The 16,378-nt window shown below is 34.4% G+C and overlaps 1 protein-coding gene and 1 pseudogene across 1 annotated transcript; both read right to left on the bottom strand.

Annotated features, from left to right (window-relative positions):
- Positions 1-1,230: 1,230 nt before the first annotated feature.
- LOC132180684 (exopolygalacturonase-like) lies at positions 1,231-3,070 on the bottom strand (annotated as a pseudogene).
- Positions 3,071-4,894: 1,824 nt separating this feature from the next.
- Positions 4,895-16,148, bottom strand: LOC132180683 (exopolygalacturonase-like). The gene is made up of 6 exons (XM_059593587.1): positions 16,090-16,148; positions 16,028-16,048; positions 8,474-8,987; positions 7,631-7,854; positions 5,432-5,507; positions 4,895-5,311 (listed from the first exon to the last, which is right to left on the bottom strand). The coding sequence occupies exons 1-6, from the start codon at positions 16,146-16,148 to the stop codon at positions 4,895-4,897; spliced, it is 1,311 nt and encodes a 436-aa protein (XP_059449570.1).
- Between the last annotated feature and the right edge of the window lie 230 nt (positions 16,149-16,378).

The raw sequence follows: 16,378 nt of genomic DNA, 5'->3' as shown, positions 1-16,378 counted from the left end.
GAGGAACTGTCGGTATCTCAGTGGATGGGGGTATATAACCGTCCAACATGCCTAATATATAACTAAGCTGGGGCGGTGTAGCTGCCAACACCAAACAGGTAAACCTCTAAAGTGTGAGGGACATAACGGACGTAAGCGGGCTGAGAGCTCATGAGAAGAGGTTTGAAGAAAGACTATCATAAAACACAAACTAATCTGTCATTACGCTGCATTCACAATTCATTCATTATTATATATTTTAGTCTTTAATCTTATTTGTTCAAACTAGTCTTTTTAGTCTTTATATCTAAGAAAATAGATTACTCACTTGTTTGCCAATGTAAATATGATAACATCATCTTTACATAGATCTTGATGCAGGGATAGAAAGTGAGGATGATGGTCCTTTTACTGGTTTTGATGGTTGATAGACCATCTGCTGCAGGATTTATGCTTACTCTATGGAGCAAGTCTCATTTATATTAATTGCTTTTATTATGTATGGTGATGTGTGTAAACTTAATAGATATTACTATGTTAATTTAGGTGCCGGTACACCTAGTGTGTACATATGTTGTAATGAAAACCATGTTTCTATTTTATTTAATAATATATCACCTCGAGGTATTTCAGTCAGCTCAATTGTGTTGTGTAAGTTATTCCTAGGTCATAGAAAAAGAAATATACATACTCCGCTGTAAGATTGTATTTTCTAAAGTTGCAACGTCACGACTTCGATATTTGCTAGTTCAAATATCGGGGCGTTACAAAATTAATTGTTGCAGATGGAGATTCATTGGTGACGAAGAATGCATAATTAACTGACTTAGCGCAGAAACTCTTTGACAATCCTATATTTAACCTCATACATTTGGCCATTTCGAGTGCTGTTATGTTCACCCTTTTAACAACTTTGCTCTACTATGGAGTCCCTCTAACTATGAGGTGACGAGTAATGCCTTATATTTTGCAGAATTCTAAGAATGTAGTGTCCTTGTACTCGAAACCATTATCAGATCCCAGATACTTCACTTTTTTTCTGATTTTTGACTTGTGCCTTCCACTACTTGAAGATGGTGAAAACATCTAACTTCTGATTTACATCTGTATCTGCCTGTCTCTTTCAATATGATCAAATTTCCAAGCATAACCTTAATTCTTGTAAACTAAAGTATCTCTTGGGGTACTTTATTTAATAGCTCAGAAAATGAAAGGTACTTTATTTCTTGTCTACGCAAACTAGCCAGAAACTTAACCTTTCTTGTTAAGAGTTGTGAGGCTACAAGCAGGAGGATTCTGGTGGCCACTGATGATGGGATTGACATGAACGCATCGGGACGTAGCAGGGCCATCTTTTCCATTGTATTTGAGGTTTATGTCACGAAGCTCCACATTCTGGCATGGTAGTGCCTTACTGCAAATAATCTGGACAGCGTCTTTAGTCCGAGAAGTACCTCTTATGTTCTTGAAGATAACCTTGCTAATCCTGATCTTAGAAGGATTCTTTAAAAATCCATGAAAAAATCACCAAAGTATGGTATCAGTAATGTTTCTATACCTTGAAAACTAAGCTACAATTAGGATTGTCAATTTTTGAAATGACTCCTAAACCCAACACGGCCTCTAAGTCTAACACAAACCCATTATGAAATTAACCAATTATGGTTAAAGGGTAGTGTGACACATTTAAATAAATGGGTCAAGTTAAGGTTAACGACTCTTAAAGTTATATATTGGCATAACTCGAACTCGGCACATAAACACAAATTGACACCTTTAGCTATACAACATGAAACTTGATCAATGTGATGTTGTAGGTACCTGTGATTTGCACTGATTCCATGGGCAGTACCCTTGGTCTATGAGGATTGGATTGTCGACGTTACCCATGATTATGTTCTCAAAATGAATATCAGAGGCAGAGCCAAGATACGAATCAGGCCATGTTTTGATTCTCACGCCCGTCTGTGTGTTTGTAAGAGTGCAGCCAATAACTCTAACCCTAGACACAGGCTGTTCATTCTGGTACTTACCAAGACTTCCTATGCTAATTCCATGACCAGGTCCACAAATTACACCCTGGATAAGTATATCCTGGCTGCCATCACCGAGGGAGATGCAATCATCACCTGTTGAAATCTTTGAATTGATCACATTAATCTTGGTTGAACGTCCAATGTGAATCCCATCGGTATTCGGGCTATTTTTAGGTGCTTTGATGGTAACATGGTTGAATGTAAGATTTTGGCACCCAAAGACATTGATGTGGAATTGTTTGCTGTTATATGATGTTATGTTTCGAACTATTGAATTGGTGACGAAGTCGAACCTAAGGCTCTGTTGATTTATGAAAGCATAAGCACCACAAAATTGTCACCCTTTTTGATAACGTGTAAACAAACAATGGCAATTGTATACAGATAAAGTGTTTCTCCAAACTAGGCTGAAGAAAATTCTTTCAACTTTGTCTAAACATTGAATATTGGTGTCAGCTAAATAGATAGTTTTGAGGAAAACTTTATCCATTGTACACAACTAAGGTAGAATTAAACTTACAATGGGAAGATGGACGCAATAGCTATTTTTCGAACAACCACTTCTACCCCAAGCAATTCCTCCTTGGCCGTCAAAATTTCTAGTGCCTGATACAGTTAAGTGGTTGATATGTTCAAAACCAATCCAACAATCCCCCTTGAAGTATTTGGGATCTCCTGGAGAATGTATGCTTCCTAGAACATTAAACTCTATAGGACCCTTGCAAGGGCCAAGAAAATTTACTTGCCCACCCTATATATTGCTGTTGGAACCACAACTTTACTTGAACCTGGATATGCACATGCATCTTTCCAAGCTCGTGTCACAGCCTAAAAACAAAAGGAATGATGAAATTGTGATTTTTAGCATGCAATATTTATGGGAAAACATTTACAACATAGTTAAGGAGAAAGGAATTGTGCATGCATACCTTGGTGATGTCAAAATTAGGGTTTGCTCCATAATTTCTCACATCAAAGACACGAGTTGCAGCATCGGTAGTGGATACTAACATTAATAGCAATGATATTTTCACAACATTCAATTCTAAACCCATATTTACACTTATTTTCTTCTTAATTTGCTTAGTGTAAATATTGGGTTTAGAATAAGAATGATGAATATCCCATTTTCTTTTGATCCATTTATAGTGCAATGCAAAAGCTCAGCACCATTAAAATTTGAAACTAATTTCTACCCGTCATTGTGCAGTTTCTTTGAGAGTCTAGTTGTAAGATTTTAGTTTTAATTGAATTTTTCCTATTAATAGTCTTCTCTTGCATGCTTCGTGCCATTGATATAACAGTCTATTGCTATATGTTTTCCTAATTAAAAAATAAAAAAGTATTGACATTTGTCCTTCAATTATTTTCTTGTTGAGAGAATATTTATCTAAAAAGGCTATCTCTTTATTGAGAGAATATTCATATTTTTACCAGTAGAATATGGCTAGGGAATTTTTAACCCAAGCTAAAGATATACAATTATGCAAAGCAGCTTACCAACAGGTTCGGGCTCAGCTCGGATAAACTTAATTTGATCTCTTTTTATTTAATAAATGAGCTTACTGTGAATAAAAAATCATGTTTAATTTTAAAACGATACATACTCTTATAAACTCAATTAATGATTGTTAACACAGAATATTGTATAAGCTCCACTCTACTCAATAGCTTGTTAATATATGTATGTATATTAATTATTAAGTAATGAGTATTTTTGTAATACTTATTACTTAATAAGTATCATTTAAACATTTCTGCTTAATTGCTTTGAGGATGGATTGTATTCTTCCAACTCTTCTTCATATATCCCATTCTCCTAATGGTTTGTACCTTGTTTAGATATATAGAGCACCCATGCTCCTATTGTAGAGCTAGAACTACTGCTATCGTGGACAAAATAATAATAATAATAATAATAATAATAATTAATTAATTAATTAATTAAAATAAATTTTTCTACGGTAGGAACTTGAACAATGCATGCCAAAGAAATGCCCAATACAATGGCAAACTCATCATATGAAATAAGTTCTTCAACTTTTTGATGGATTTTATTACATGTATAAATATAGCACGGTAAAAATAAACAATATAAAGATAAAGGGACAACTACTTTGGTTTATATAATTATTGTATTTTTTAAATTTTGTTAAAGAGACTCATAAGATATAATCTATTTAGTTATTTAATAAATATTCTGCCATGGTTATCTTAATAAATTACCTTATAAAGACAAAGGAATTTCAAGTTGATTCACTAGCTCATGATCTTCTCCTTTATGGTCTACCCATCGTCAGTTACAGCAAATTGGATGAATTTTGTTTTTTATGTGCTAGAAACACTTACGTTTCAATGAGCAAACAATATGGAGTAACCCTAGCTATAAGTCATTTTTACGTTCCTCTTGTATCATTCTAAGAATGATGTGGCTTTTAAAAAATAATTTGATCAAAATTCAATAATAATTAATCATAATGCCAATGGCGATTTTAGAAGGCATATCATTCTTTGAGTGGCACAAAAATGATTCTAGCATTACTCTTCAATATGGCATGATGGAAGTTTTTCTATTTCCTATAAGGATGAATTTCTCTCAACAACAAATGTGTATTTTTTATTTTTTATTTTATTTTTTATCAAGATGCAAAGATCGAAACTTTCATCCACGCGAATTTAGTCACCTTATCAATATAAGAACATTAATGAAATAATTAAATTTATCTGTTTTTATCAGCTTAAGTTTTTAGGATAAATCATAATTTAACATAGTATTCTTTTTTCTTTTTTTGAAAGAAATCATTGCCTCATTAGAACCAACTCAAGGAGATGGAGCAACTTGCTCCATCGATAAAATATTGTTGATACAGTCAGGTGGCTCAACAAGCCATTGTTGATCCATAACACTCGTCGTTGCTACTTTGGATAGTGTATGTGCCGCATGGTTGCCTTCCCTTCCAACATAAGTCATCCGCCATTGGGGAAAAGACTGATCGAAGTTCGCGCTTAATATCTCCCACCAGGAGCTCCATTCTGCTCCAATCCGTCATCGAGCAGTTTACCGCACTGACCACCACCTGCGTATCACGCTCCAGATGAACCTGCCTTAGCCTTAGGTCCTTACACATATAAATCGCCATCAGTGCTGCCCTAGCCTCAGCCACTGAAGGATCACGGCACCCCAAAAGAGTTTTGCATTCCGCCGTTATCACTATCCCCTTCTCATCACGCACCAACACCCCAAAACCCATCCAGCCCTGTTTCTTCGCAATAGATGCATCCCAGTTCACCTTTTTCTAGTCAGGGAGAGGTGCACTCCATCATAATAGATGTGATATAGCACCCAAGACTCGCTTTGTTTCCCCGACACTGTTAGCCGTAGAGAACTCTTCAATGGACGTGAGTGTTTGTTGTACCAGCACGTTGGGATGTACAAAAACGCCCCCATGCACTACGTCATTCCTCCTAAGCCAAATTTTTCTCACAGTCCCTCTGCCAAATTTAACATGGTATTAGAATAAAAGTATTGAGTTTAAACCCTTTGTTCGTCATTCACCTTCTATTTTAATTAAATAGGAAATAATCTATTTTAATTCATGCATTATCGTTAAATTCATCATTACTGATGTTCTAACAATACTAAGTTACGTTTAGGCTAAGGAGGTTTAAGTGAATATTCTTTGAAGACTATTGAGGTAAGGGGAATCATTAACCATTTCTAAATTTAATTTCATGTCATGATTTTAGTGTAAATGATCTTTAATTACTTTATGAAAAATGTTTAAGTTATCTTATTCTTATGCTTACATGAAACGATTGCGCTTAACTGAAATGCTTTCATAAGAAAGTAATAAACTCGAAAAGTTATTTTATTTAAATCATCTTTTATGGGTACAATGCTTTACTTTCATGAATGTTCTAAATGAAAGATATTCCAATTCAAGGAACTTTATAATTTTGGAAAATTCCAAAATTAGGAAGGTTTTATTTATATAAGGAAATGTTTTCCATTATATAAAATTCTAATTATAAAAAAGTATAGAAAAGTAAAACTCTCATACACGTTGCCCAAAGACGTTTTAGGAGAAGTAAAAGAAATGAGAAAAGCTTTATAAAATGAGGGCAAGTGTTGGGATGAGACAATTTTGGCCGAAGGGAATTCAGAGAAGACATAGCACAGTAATGATGCTGGAGATAGGAGCGCAACCCATTGAGAAGGACGTTAGAGAAGGTGGGATCATCACTATGTTTTGCCACGCCTAGTGCACCTTGGTTAGTTAAGTGGCCCAAAATCATGCACCTCGCGGCGGCCACGAGCATGAGAAGGGGTCCTTTGTGATTACGTGCAACTCTAGTACTAGACGAGGCGGATCGAATTGTGTATGTGAGACGTACAAGAAAAAGTCTAAGATTGGTTATTTATACCTATATGTTGAAACGAAGTAAATCTGCTCTATGAGAGTGTCACAAAAAATGATTTGAACGAAAAAAGAATTTATATCAAGGGTTAATTACCTTTTTAGTATCTAGGTTTTGAAATTTTTTTTTTTTTTTTTTCAAATTATATCATAGAAGGTACCTGACTTATGGAAAAAGACTAACTTAGTAGTACCTCCATCACATTCTGTCAGTCCAAACTAACAGATTGCCACACAAAAATGCCACATATCCTAAAAAATTAAAAAAATTAAAAAATTAAACCCTACATATATATATATTAAAAATTTTGGGGTAGCCGGCCACCCCTTTTTGGCCAATATTGGAGTTGGCCGAACCACACCCAATTGCATAAGAGAGCAAAGAAATTAACTAAATGAGTCTTTCTTTGAAAGGCTAGCATTCAGAGAACAACGAAAAACGTGGAAACTACATAGCAAGAAAAGAAAAGAAAAATGAAGAATTTGTTTCTCTAGTATGATTTCGGTGGTGTTTTTCTGCAAGATCGAAAGTCAGTTCTTGATTTTTAATTTTCGTTCTTTGTGTTTTGTTAATGTTTAACACTTCGATTATGTAATTTATTTTTATGAACATGAGTAAAGCCTAGCATTTTTATTAGGTGTTCGATCTTGAGATTATTTTATTTGTTGTTCTTCATAAATTAATAATTGAATGTGAGGGATAATTTTAATTTGAAATTAATTTCACGAGAACAAATTTATTTTAATTTGTTATGATTTTTTTGTTTATATCAAATGCTATTGTGGTTCGAATATATAATAAATGTTTAATTTATCTTGCATTATATTATTAAAATAAATTCTTAATTAAATCATATTCAATTTATTTTATTTTATATGAGTGCTTTATTGATTTTCTACTAAGTTGATCAGTTAATTATGTCTCAAGAATACGGTATATATAAAATGTTAGGTAGATCCTTAAAGGCTTAGTATTTTCTATTGATTTTCTCCAACGTCAATTTATTTATTTAGTTTATCCACTTCATTATGGAAAACAATTTATTTTTCTAGCTGCATTATAATTTTATTTTAGCGTTTACAATTTATTGAGGATCAACCTCGTACTTAGTAAAAATTTATTATTTGTTATATCCCACACTTGATTTTTGCCTTCTTTGCTATCTCTTTCTTGTTAAAAAACAATTCTGATAGTGCAAGCTAGGAGGAGGATTCTCGTAGCCAGCAATGATGGGATTGACATTAACACATCGAGAATTAGCAGGGCCATCTTTTCCGTTATATCTGAGGTCTATGTCACGAAGCTCCACATTCTCACATGGTAGTGATGAACTACAAACAAGCACGACAGCGCTCTTTCTCGCAGAAGTGCCTCTTAAGTTCTTGAAGCTAACATTGCTGATCTTCACCTTTGAAGGAATCTTAAGAAATAATAACCAAAGTATTGTATTAGTAATATTTCTTATGTGCCTTGCAAATTCGACATGAAATTAGTGAGCTAAGGTTAAACGGTATACCCATTTAATTAAACATGTTGGGTTAGGGTTGACCGATATATATACTCTTATACTCATGCTTCAAGATGATTTCAACTCGACATGTGATATAATGGCTAGAAATTTTTTTATACGGACCATAAATCTAACATGAACCTAACATAAAATCAGTGGATTATGGTTAAGGGATTTGATCTGTTTATTTAAATAGGCTGGGTTATGGTAACTTATATAGTCTAGATCTCATACTTATATTCAGTACATTTCAAACCCGACGGAACAAGATTTTTTCCAGTTCATTTAAACTGGATAATATCCAATTAGTTATATGTGAGGGGACTTTTTGTTTTTGTTTTTTTGTTTTGTTTTGTTTTTTTTTTTTTCACTTTTTGAGGGAACAAAAATTCATTTTCAATATAATTAATTAGATATTCTTCAATTCATTTAAAACAAATAAGATCCTAATTCAAACCGGGGTGAACACAAATCTCCACCCTTAGCTATAATAACATGAAACTTGATTGGTGTGATGTTAAGGACATACCTCTGGTTTGCACACATTCCATGGGCAATAACCTTGGTCTACGATGATAGGAGTGTCAACATTATTTATGATAATGTTCTCAAAAAGAAAATCAGCGGCAGATCGAGGATAAGAATCAGGCCATGTTTTGATTCTCACGCCATTCGATGTGTTTGTAAGATTACAACCAATAACTCTGACCCTAGACACAGGCTGTTCATTTTGGTACATACCAAGACTTCCAATGCTGATTCCATGTCCTGGTCCACAGTTTACCCCCTGAATAAGCATATCCCGGCTGCCATCACCGATGGAGACACAATCATCTCCGATTGAAATCTGTGAATTAATCACATTAATCTTCGTTGAACGTCCAATGTGAATTCCATCCGTATTCGGGCTATTTTGAGGTGCTTTGATTGTAACATGGTCGAATGTAAGATTTTGGCACCCAAGAGCATGGATGTGGAATTGTTTGCTATTATATGATGATATGTCTCGGACAATTGAATTGGTGACGTAGTCCAACCTTATGCTCTGTTGATTTATGAAAGCACAATCACCAAAAATTGTCATTAATTACTTTAAGGCAATTTGTTAAAAAGTGGTGGCAATTGTACACAAATAAAATTTTTCTCGAAATTAGGTTAAAGCAAATGGATTGGGATCATCGGCAATACCTATCAAATTGCCCATCAAATTTTTTTTTTTTAAATCCTGGCCATCTATTCTCAACCAACAACTAAAAATACGCCATGTGTCCAACTTAATATAAAATAATAAAATATTATTTAAAATTTAAAAATAAATATAAAATAAAATGAAATAATTTTTTTCCTATTATTAGTCTTCTTGCATGCTTCCTAGCTTCCATTGATAAGAGTCTACGTAATGCAATGTCTCCCTAACAAAAAAACCAAAAAAGTACTGACATTTGTCCTTAAATTATTTTCTTGTTGAGAGAATATTCATCTAAAAGGCTTCCTCCCTCTTTATTGAGAGAGTGTTCGATTTTTAGTACCCTTAGAATATGAGAATATGATCTTTTCCATTTCCATTCATTAGAAATTAAGAGTATCTAAAATGAGGAATAATCTTGTCTTAACAAGTTGAAGGAAAAATTTTACAATATTACCCATTATTTTACACTAAGTGGATACTCCCCATTTTCATTTGAAATGGAGAGGATCCTATTCCTAGAATATGACTACGGAATTTTTAACCCAAATAAAGGTATACAATTATGGCCAATAAACCAACAAAGCCGCTTAAGAACAGGTTTTGGCTCGGCTCGGATAAATTCAATTCGATCTCGGTTTATTTAATAAAGGGATAAATGTAAAATTGGTCTATGTGGTAGGCGTAAATTATAAATCACTCCCTGTGGTATAAAAAATATTTTATAGGCCCCTGTAGTTGGCCTAAATTACAAATCACTATCATGTGGTATAAAAAAATAATTGATAAGTCCTTAGGGTAGGCCAAAATAATAGTTTACTCCCTAAAATCAATTTTATTAAGTAACTTAACAAAATTCATTACTTTGTCACGTCATATTAATACAGTAAATTAACATAATCTCTTCTATCCCTGAAATTTTACTCACTGCATAACCCTCACTCATTTTCATCTTCCTCGCCATGATTTGGGAGCATTTTACAAGAATTTGATGATCGCTTTTTGTGAATTGGCTGAGGAAGATGAAGATGAGGGAGATGAAGATGAGAGAGGGTTACGCAAGGGGTAAAATTTCAGGGATATAAGAGATTAGGTTAATTTATTGTAGCAATATTAGGTTAATTTACTGTAACAGTATGATGTGGAGTGAGGGTTGATGTGTAATCTTAGCTGGTGTTGTAAAATGATGCGAAAAATCCTAATTGTTATTTTTGAAAGTCAGAGATTAATAATAATACGTGTCGCGTTTTTACTGGATATGACATGGCAAAGTGGCAGATTTTGTTAATTACTTAACGAAAATTGATTTCATTACGTAAACTGTTATTTTGGCATATCATGAGAACCTATAAATTATTTTTTATACCCCAATGAGTGATTTGTAATTTAGGCCAACCACAAAGACCAATTTTACATTTATTCCTTTAATAAATGAGCCGATTGTAAATACAAAATCATTCATGTTCAATTTTTAAACAAGATATATATACTCATATAAACTCTGCTCCCTTTTTTTTTTAATTATTTTTTTTTTTTAGTATGAATGCAACACAAGTGGAAAAAGAATCTATTTTAGAGATCTCCAAAATTCCGGCGACACAAAGGTATGACACCTACTTGAGACTTCCAGCCATGGTGGGTAGATCACGAATGGCTGCTTTTAAAAGTATTATTGATCGGGTGTGGAAGCGGTTGCAGGATTTGAAGATAAAATTCCTATCCTAAGCGGGTAAGGAATTTTGCTAAAAGTCATGATTCAGGCGATACCCACGTATAGCATGAGTTTTTTTCTTATTGGCTTAGATTCAGCCACTAATTACGATACTTGTGTTGCCTTGGTTCTCACAAGGGTTCGGGAAGGGTTGCTCCTTTCGGAATCCTTTACTTTGCCTTTGTTTTCAACCCTTTGTGGCCACTTTGATTCTCTTAATCGATCGGGTCATTTATTTAACCATTTGGTTACTTTATTATTTTATATTCCACTATTTTCGCTTTGTTTAGGGGTTGTTGTTTGGGTTACCCATCTAAAAAAAAAAAAATTCAAACCAAAAACAAAAAAATCCCTCAAACTAAATTTGGATTGAGATTGAAACGACTCAAGCACTTTAATTTACTTAAGTTCAAAACTAAATTTGTTTTGAGCCTTTTATAGTGCAATTCAGAATCTCAGACCATTAAAATTTCTAACCAATTGCTACCCAACTGAGATGTTATAATATGTGTCACACTAACATTTTAGCCTTAAATGGCAAAGCTCTTAACTGAAGTTCGCTCCATTTCTTTTTTATACAAATTGAACAGCTTCTGGATATAAAGCTATCTAGAAATGGTCAAGATAACATATCAATCAGTCAGTGCAACATTCCACTCCACAGCTAAGCGGATTAGGCAGTTGCTTAAGGTCCTTGATTTAATAAAGCCTTCAATTAATCATTACTAACGAATATTTATTTGAGTAATGCTAGATATCATCTTTTTAGCCTCCTAAAATCTTCTTAAAAAGCTGGTGTAACTTGTAAAATCACCATTAAATTTTAGATGAATCATACTTGAATTTTGATCCAATGGTGATTCTAAAAGCTACATCAGTTTTAGGAGAATTTTAAGAAGATAAAAAGATGGTACCTAACATTACTCTATTTATTTCATAAATAAAAATATTTAAAGCCTGACACGAACTCAATACGAAATTAACAAGTTAAGGTTGAGGGATCTGACTCATTTAATTAAATTGGTCAAATTATGATTAACCTATATTGGAAAGATTGAATATTAGTTGACATATAGTTAGTAGATTACATAGACGGATTTAGGGGGGGCCGGCAATGGCCCTGGTCCCCCACAAATTACAAGAAAAAAAAAATTAAGGCAAAAAATAATAATTTAAGGTATTTTTTGCCAATTGGTCATTTCCCAAAAAGGTTTTGGCCCTGGTTCCCCCAAAATTGAAAGTTGGCTCCATCCCTGGTAGATTATAAAAGAATTCATAAGTATTAAGTTTTACATTGGTTTACTAGATGAGATTGATTTTTATAAGCGATTATAGAGAGCTCTAATTGCAACTTGACTAGTTCTTTTGAAGTAATAGTGCAGATGTAGCTTTCGTTTTTCTTAAATTATTAAAATGGTCCCATAACAACCAACCTAGTAATACCATATTATACTAGACCACCACATAATATTGTAGCTCTGACAATGCTGTACGACATACGAAGATAGCCGAAAAACTACAGCATACTTTGTCTTTTTTTCTTTTCCTAAGCAAGAAGGGGAAAGGGGACAACATACCAGAACTTTATTTGATAACATTTTATTTTTCCATCTTCCATTTGTTTTATCTTTTCAAAACTAAAACATTAAGATCGAGTTTGGATCTAGGCCATCTTTTGCTTCGAGGAGTATTCTCAATTCTTGTGATTTATTGAAGGCAGGGTTGGTGTGTAGAGTGGGAAATGGGTCTCTTGTGCGAATTTGGCAAGATAAATGGGTTCCTAATCCGAGTACTTTTTGGGTTATGTCACCTCCTACCCTTTTAGGTCCGGAGGCCACTGTGAGCAAGCATATTGATAGGGATACAATCTGGTAAAATATTAAATTATTAGATACCATTTTTACCAAAGAAGAGTCCCGATTAATTCAATCAATCCCACTGAGCTGCACAAACCAGCAGGACATTCTTACATGGAGAGGAACTGCGAATGGTATGTTTTTGGTCCGAAGTACTTATTATATTCAACTTGATATGGTAGGCCAAGGCAAGGCAGAATGTTCATCCAAAGAGGGTAAGTGAAGAGGTGTGGCGGGGTCTATGGGCATTGCCAATACCGAATGTTGAAAAAAATTTCCTTTGGAGGGCTTGTCATGGGATTCTCCCTACCCGTGATAACCTGCGTAAAAGGAAAATTCTAACAGAATCTTTGTGTCCATTTTGTGAGGCTGTGGAGGAAACTGGTTTTCATATCTTATGGGACTGTCCGTCTACCCGGCATGTGTGGAGTATGAGTAACAAAAAAATTTAGAAGAGTATATTCTCTGGCCCTGGCCTCTTGCAGGTGGTGGAAGGGATTTTCAATAAATGTGAGCAGGAAGATATTATACAGTTTGTGGGGCTTGCTTGTCGAATATGGCTGAGGAGGAATGAGGTGTTGCATGGAGGACGGTTCTCCTCTCCGGCTGAAATAGTGCAGACAACTCTGAGGGCCATTGCGGATTTCCAATTGATTCAAGGAAGTGGGAAAGGGGAGGGTGTACAAGAGGTAGCTCAGTCAAACCTTCAGTGGTCTGCTTCAAATCAAGGTGGGTTGAAGGCCAATTGGGATGCAGCTTTGGATCGCAAATCTGGTCGGATGGGTTTCGGGGTGGTAGTCCGAGATTCCATGGGGAGAGTATTTGCAGCGAGATGTTGATCCCAGTTGGGTTTCCTTTCACCGGAGGCAGCTGAAGTAAAAGCAGCTGAAGCAAAAGCAGCTATGGTGCCAATCCAGCTTTGTTCAGAACTGGGTCTAACAAGGGTCCAAATGGAAGGCGATGCAAAGAAAGTTATTGATGCAGTGGTGGCTTCGGGAATCAATTATAGCAAGCTTGGGCATGTGGTGGAAGATATAAAATATGCTATCCAGGTGTTTGATCAATGGCGCATGACATTGTGAAAAGCGAAAGCAATGGAGCGGCTCACACACTAGCTCAGTTTGCAATTAGAAATGTATTGGAGAACACTTGGCACTGGGATGTACCTGATTGTATTAGGAACATTTTTGCCCTAGAGCATTCTGCTATAGTTGGCTGATTTTATGAATGAGAATATCTATCTTTTATCCAAAAAAAAAAAAAACACTGCTCGACATGATTAATGATTGTCAACGCATATCGTATAAGCTCAACTCGATCGACTCATTAATAATTAGTTCATTCGTATCTTTATAGGAATAGGATCATCTCCCGTCCAAATGGACCGGAGAATATCCAGTTAATGGTCAAGATCTCTCTAAAGAGATCCTGAGATTATAAATAGGACATCTGTCTCATTAATAAAATAATAATAAAATATTATATAGATTTTAAAAAATAATTATAAAACAAATATATAAAATATTATAAAAAATTAAAGGGTGGATTGGGGGTGGCCGTACCACCCAATTGGAGCTAGGGTGGCCGAAGCCACTCCATGGCCCTTGGGGGTGGTCCAGCCACCTCCAAGGGCTAAATCTACAAAATAAATAAATTATTTTTTCGTTTGGCCCTTGGGGGTGGCCGGACCACTCCCAAGGGCCATAGGTGGATTCAGCCACCTCAGATTAGTCGTCTACTGTGGCCGAAGCCACCCAGCCCCAACTGAGGTGGTCCGGCCACCCCCAATAGGGTGGTCAGCCACCCCTTAATTTTTTATAATATTTTATAATTATTTTTAATATATATATATATATATATATATATATATATATAGGACATATGTCCTATTTATGGCCTCAAAAATTTTGACCATTAACTAGATATTCTCCAGTTCAAAATAAATTAGAGAGAATCCTGTTCCATCTTTCTAATGACAATGTATTTTAGGTACCATTTAAACATTTTTGCAGCTTGTTTAAATAGATAGAGCCCCCATGCTCCTACTAGTGCTACCGTGGAATCCACGACCACACATATATAAGTACCCAGCCTTCCTCCCTTTTTCCCTTTTTCCCGCTTTGAATAAAAATTTTTTAAAAATAAATAAAAATACCCAGCCTTCCAAATAAAATACACTTCAAATAAATTTTTCTACGGTCACGCCTTGAATAAAGCATAGCAGCACCCAATACAATGGCAAACCCATCATATGAACTTTTTTATAGATTTTATTATTACATGTATAAATATAGCACCATAAAAATAAGTAATATAAAGATGACAGGACAACCACTTTGGTTTATATTATTGTTTTTTTTTTTTTTTTCAAGGATGAAAGAGAGCAAAACGTTCATGCAATAATATATTAGTATTAGTACATTAATTAAATGATTAAATATATGAATTCTTATCGACATAAATTTTTAGAACAAGTGATGTTAACAATATCATATTAAAACAACGGTACTAAGTTCGAACCCTTTATTCATCATTCACTTTCTATTTTAATTAATTATCTCATGTATTTGCTTGTCTTATTAAGAGTGAATGTTAGAATATTAATTAAATAATTAAATTTACTATTTTCTATCAACTTAACTTTTTTTTATTTTTTTTTATCAACATGTCCGCATAAGAGGGAGATGAGGATTCGAACTAGTAACTTCGCTTCATGAGGTGTGATCGCTAGCCGATTGAGCAATGCTTTGAGGACTATCAACTTAACTTATGGAATAACAAGATAAGTGGTAATTTAACTATCAGTGTAATGATTTGACTTTTTTTTTTCTTTCTTAAAGTTAAAAACTTTAACAAAAAATTTTAAGCATAAAACATTCCTCAACACTGTACTTTTTTATTATTATTTATATATTCTATCTTATATCAGAATACTCTCTAAAATAAAAAACAAAAAGAACCCTGAGGCTGAGAAGATGCCCAATTTAGAATGAAGTATCCCCCTAACACTCACTTTAATGTATTTGCAATTTTAGGTTCTACTACAGTGGAACGTACACTAAAATAGGAGCATCAATGAAGTTTTACATTTGCATGTCTCTTTCCAATATGACCAAATTTTCAAGCATGATTAAACCTTAGGCTCTGTTGGGATCTGCTTAAAATGAATACAAAAAATATTTTTCACATTTTTTGTGCAATGGAAAATATCGTGGGTTTCTTCAAAACAAAAATCTTTCATTTCCACAAAATGGTTTCCAATGTTTAAAACGATAAACAATTTTTTGAGTTTTAACATCTCATTCTCAAATAGACAAACCCAATCAAGACTTTACCGGAACTCCGTCGAGACTTTACCTGACCACCATCAGGACACTTTCGAAAACTCAAACCTGTCGGGACCTGTTGTTTGTTGCCTTGAATTACTCAAGTCATGGAGAGTGGGGCCCATCCGTTAAGTTGGACTACTTATCCTAGTAGGAGAAGTAGCCGACCTACTTCTCTTGTTCCAATAGGTTTGGTTTTGTCCTTTTACTTCTCAATCAAGGAGAAGTTGTTTGGCCAGCTATACACCTTATATAAAGAGCAGGCTGCCGCATAGCAAATTGGGAGAGAAATTTAGTAGCCGCACATCTCACTTGTGTGTTCTCACTTTGTTGTGCCCTAAGGCACTTAGAGAAA

The sequence above is a fragment of the Corylus avellana genome, chromosome ca5 (genome assembly GCF_901000735.1).
Source record: "Corylus avellana chromosome ca5, CavTom2PMs-1.0".
NCBI classification, from domain to species: Eukaryota; Viridiplantae; Streptophyta; class Magnoliopsida; order Fagales; family Betulaceae; genus Corylus; species Corylus avellana.
Note: the sequence above shows the minus strand (reverse complement) of the source record. Positions and strands in the feature narration are given on the sequence as shown.

Bases quoted from the DNA above. Each gene is read 5' to 3' on its own strand.
- LOC132180683 (XM_059593587.1), bottom strand. From the start codon at position 16,148: ATGGGCCCCACTCTCCATGACTTGAGTAATTCAAGGCAACAAACAACA. The intron at 16,049-16,089 runs GTTTGAGTTTTC...GGTCAGGTAAAG, and splicing joins CAAACAACAGGTCCCGACAG to TCTCGACGGAGTTCCGGTAA. The intron at 7,855-8,473 runs GTATGTCCTTAA...TTATTTCTTAAG, and splicing joins GGAATGTGTGCAAACCAGAG to ATTCCTTCAAAGGTGAAGAT.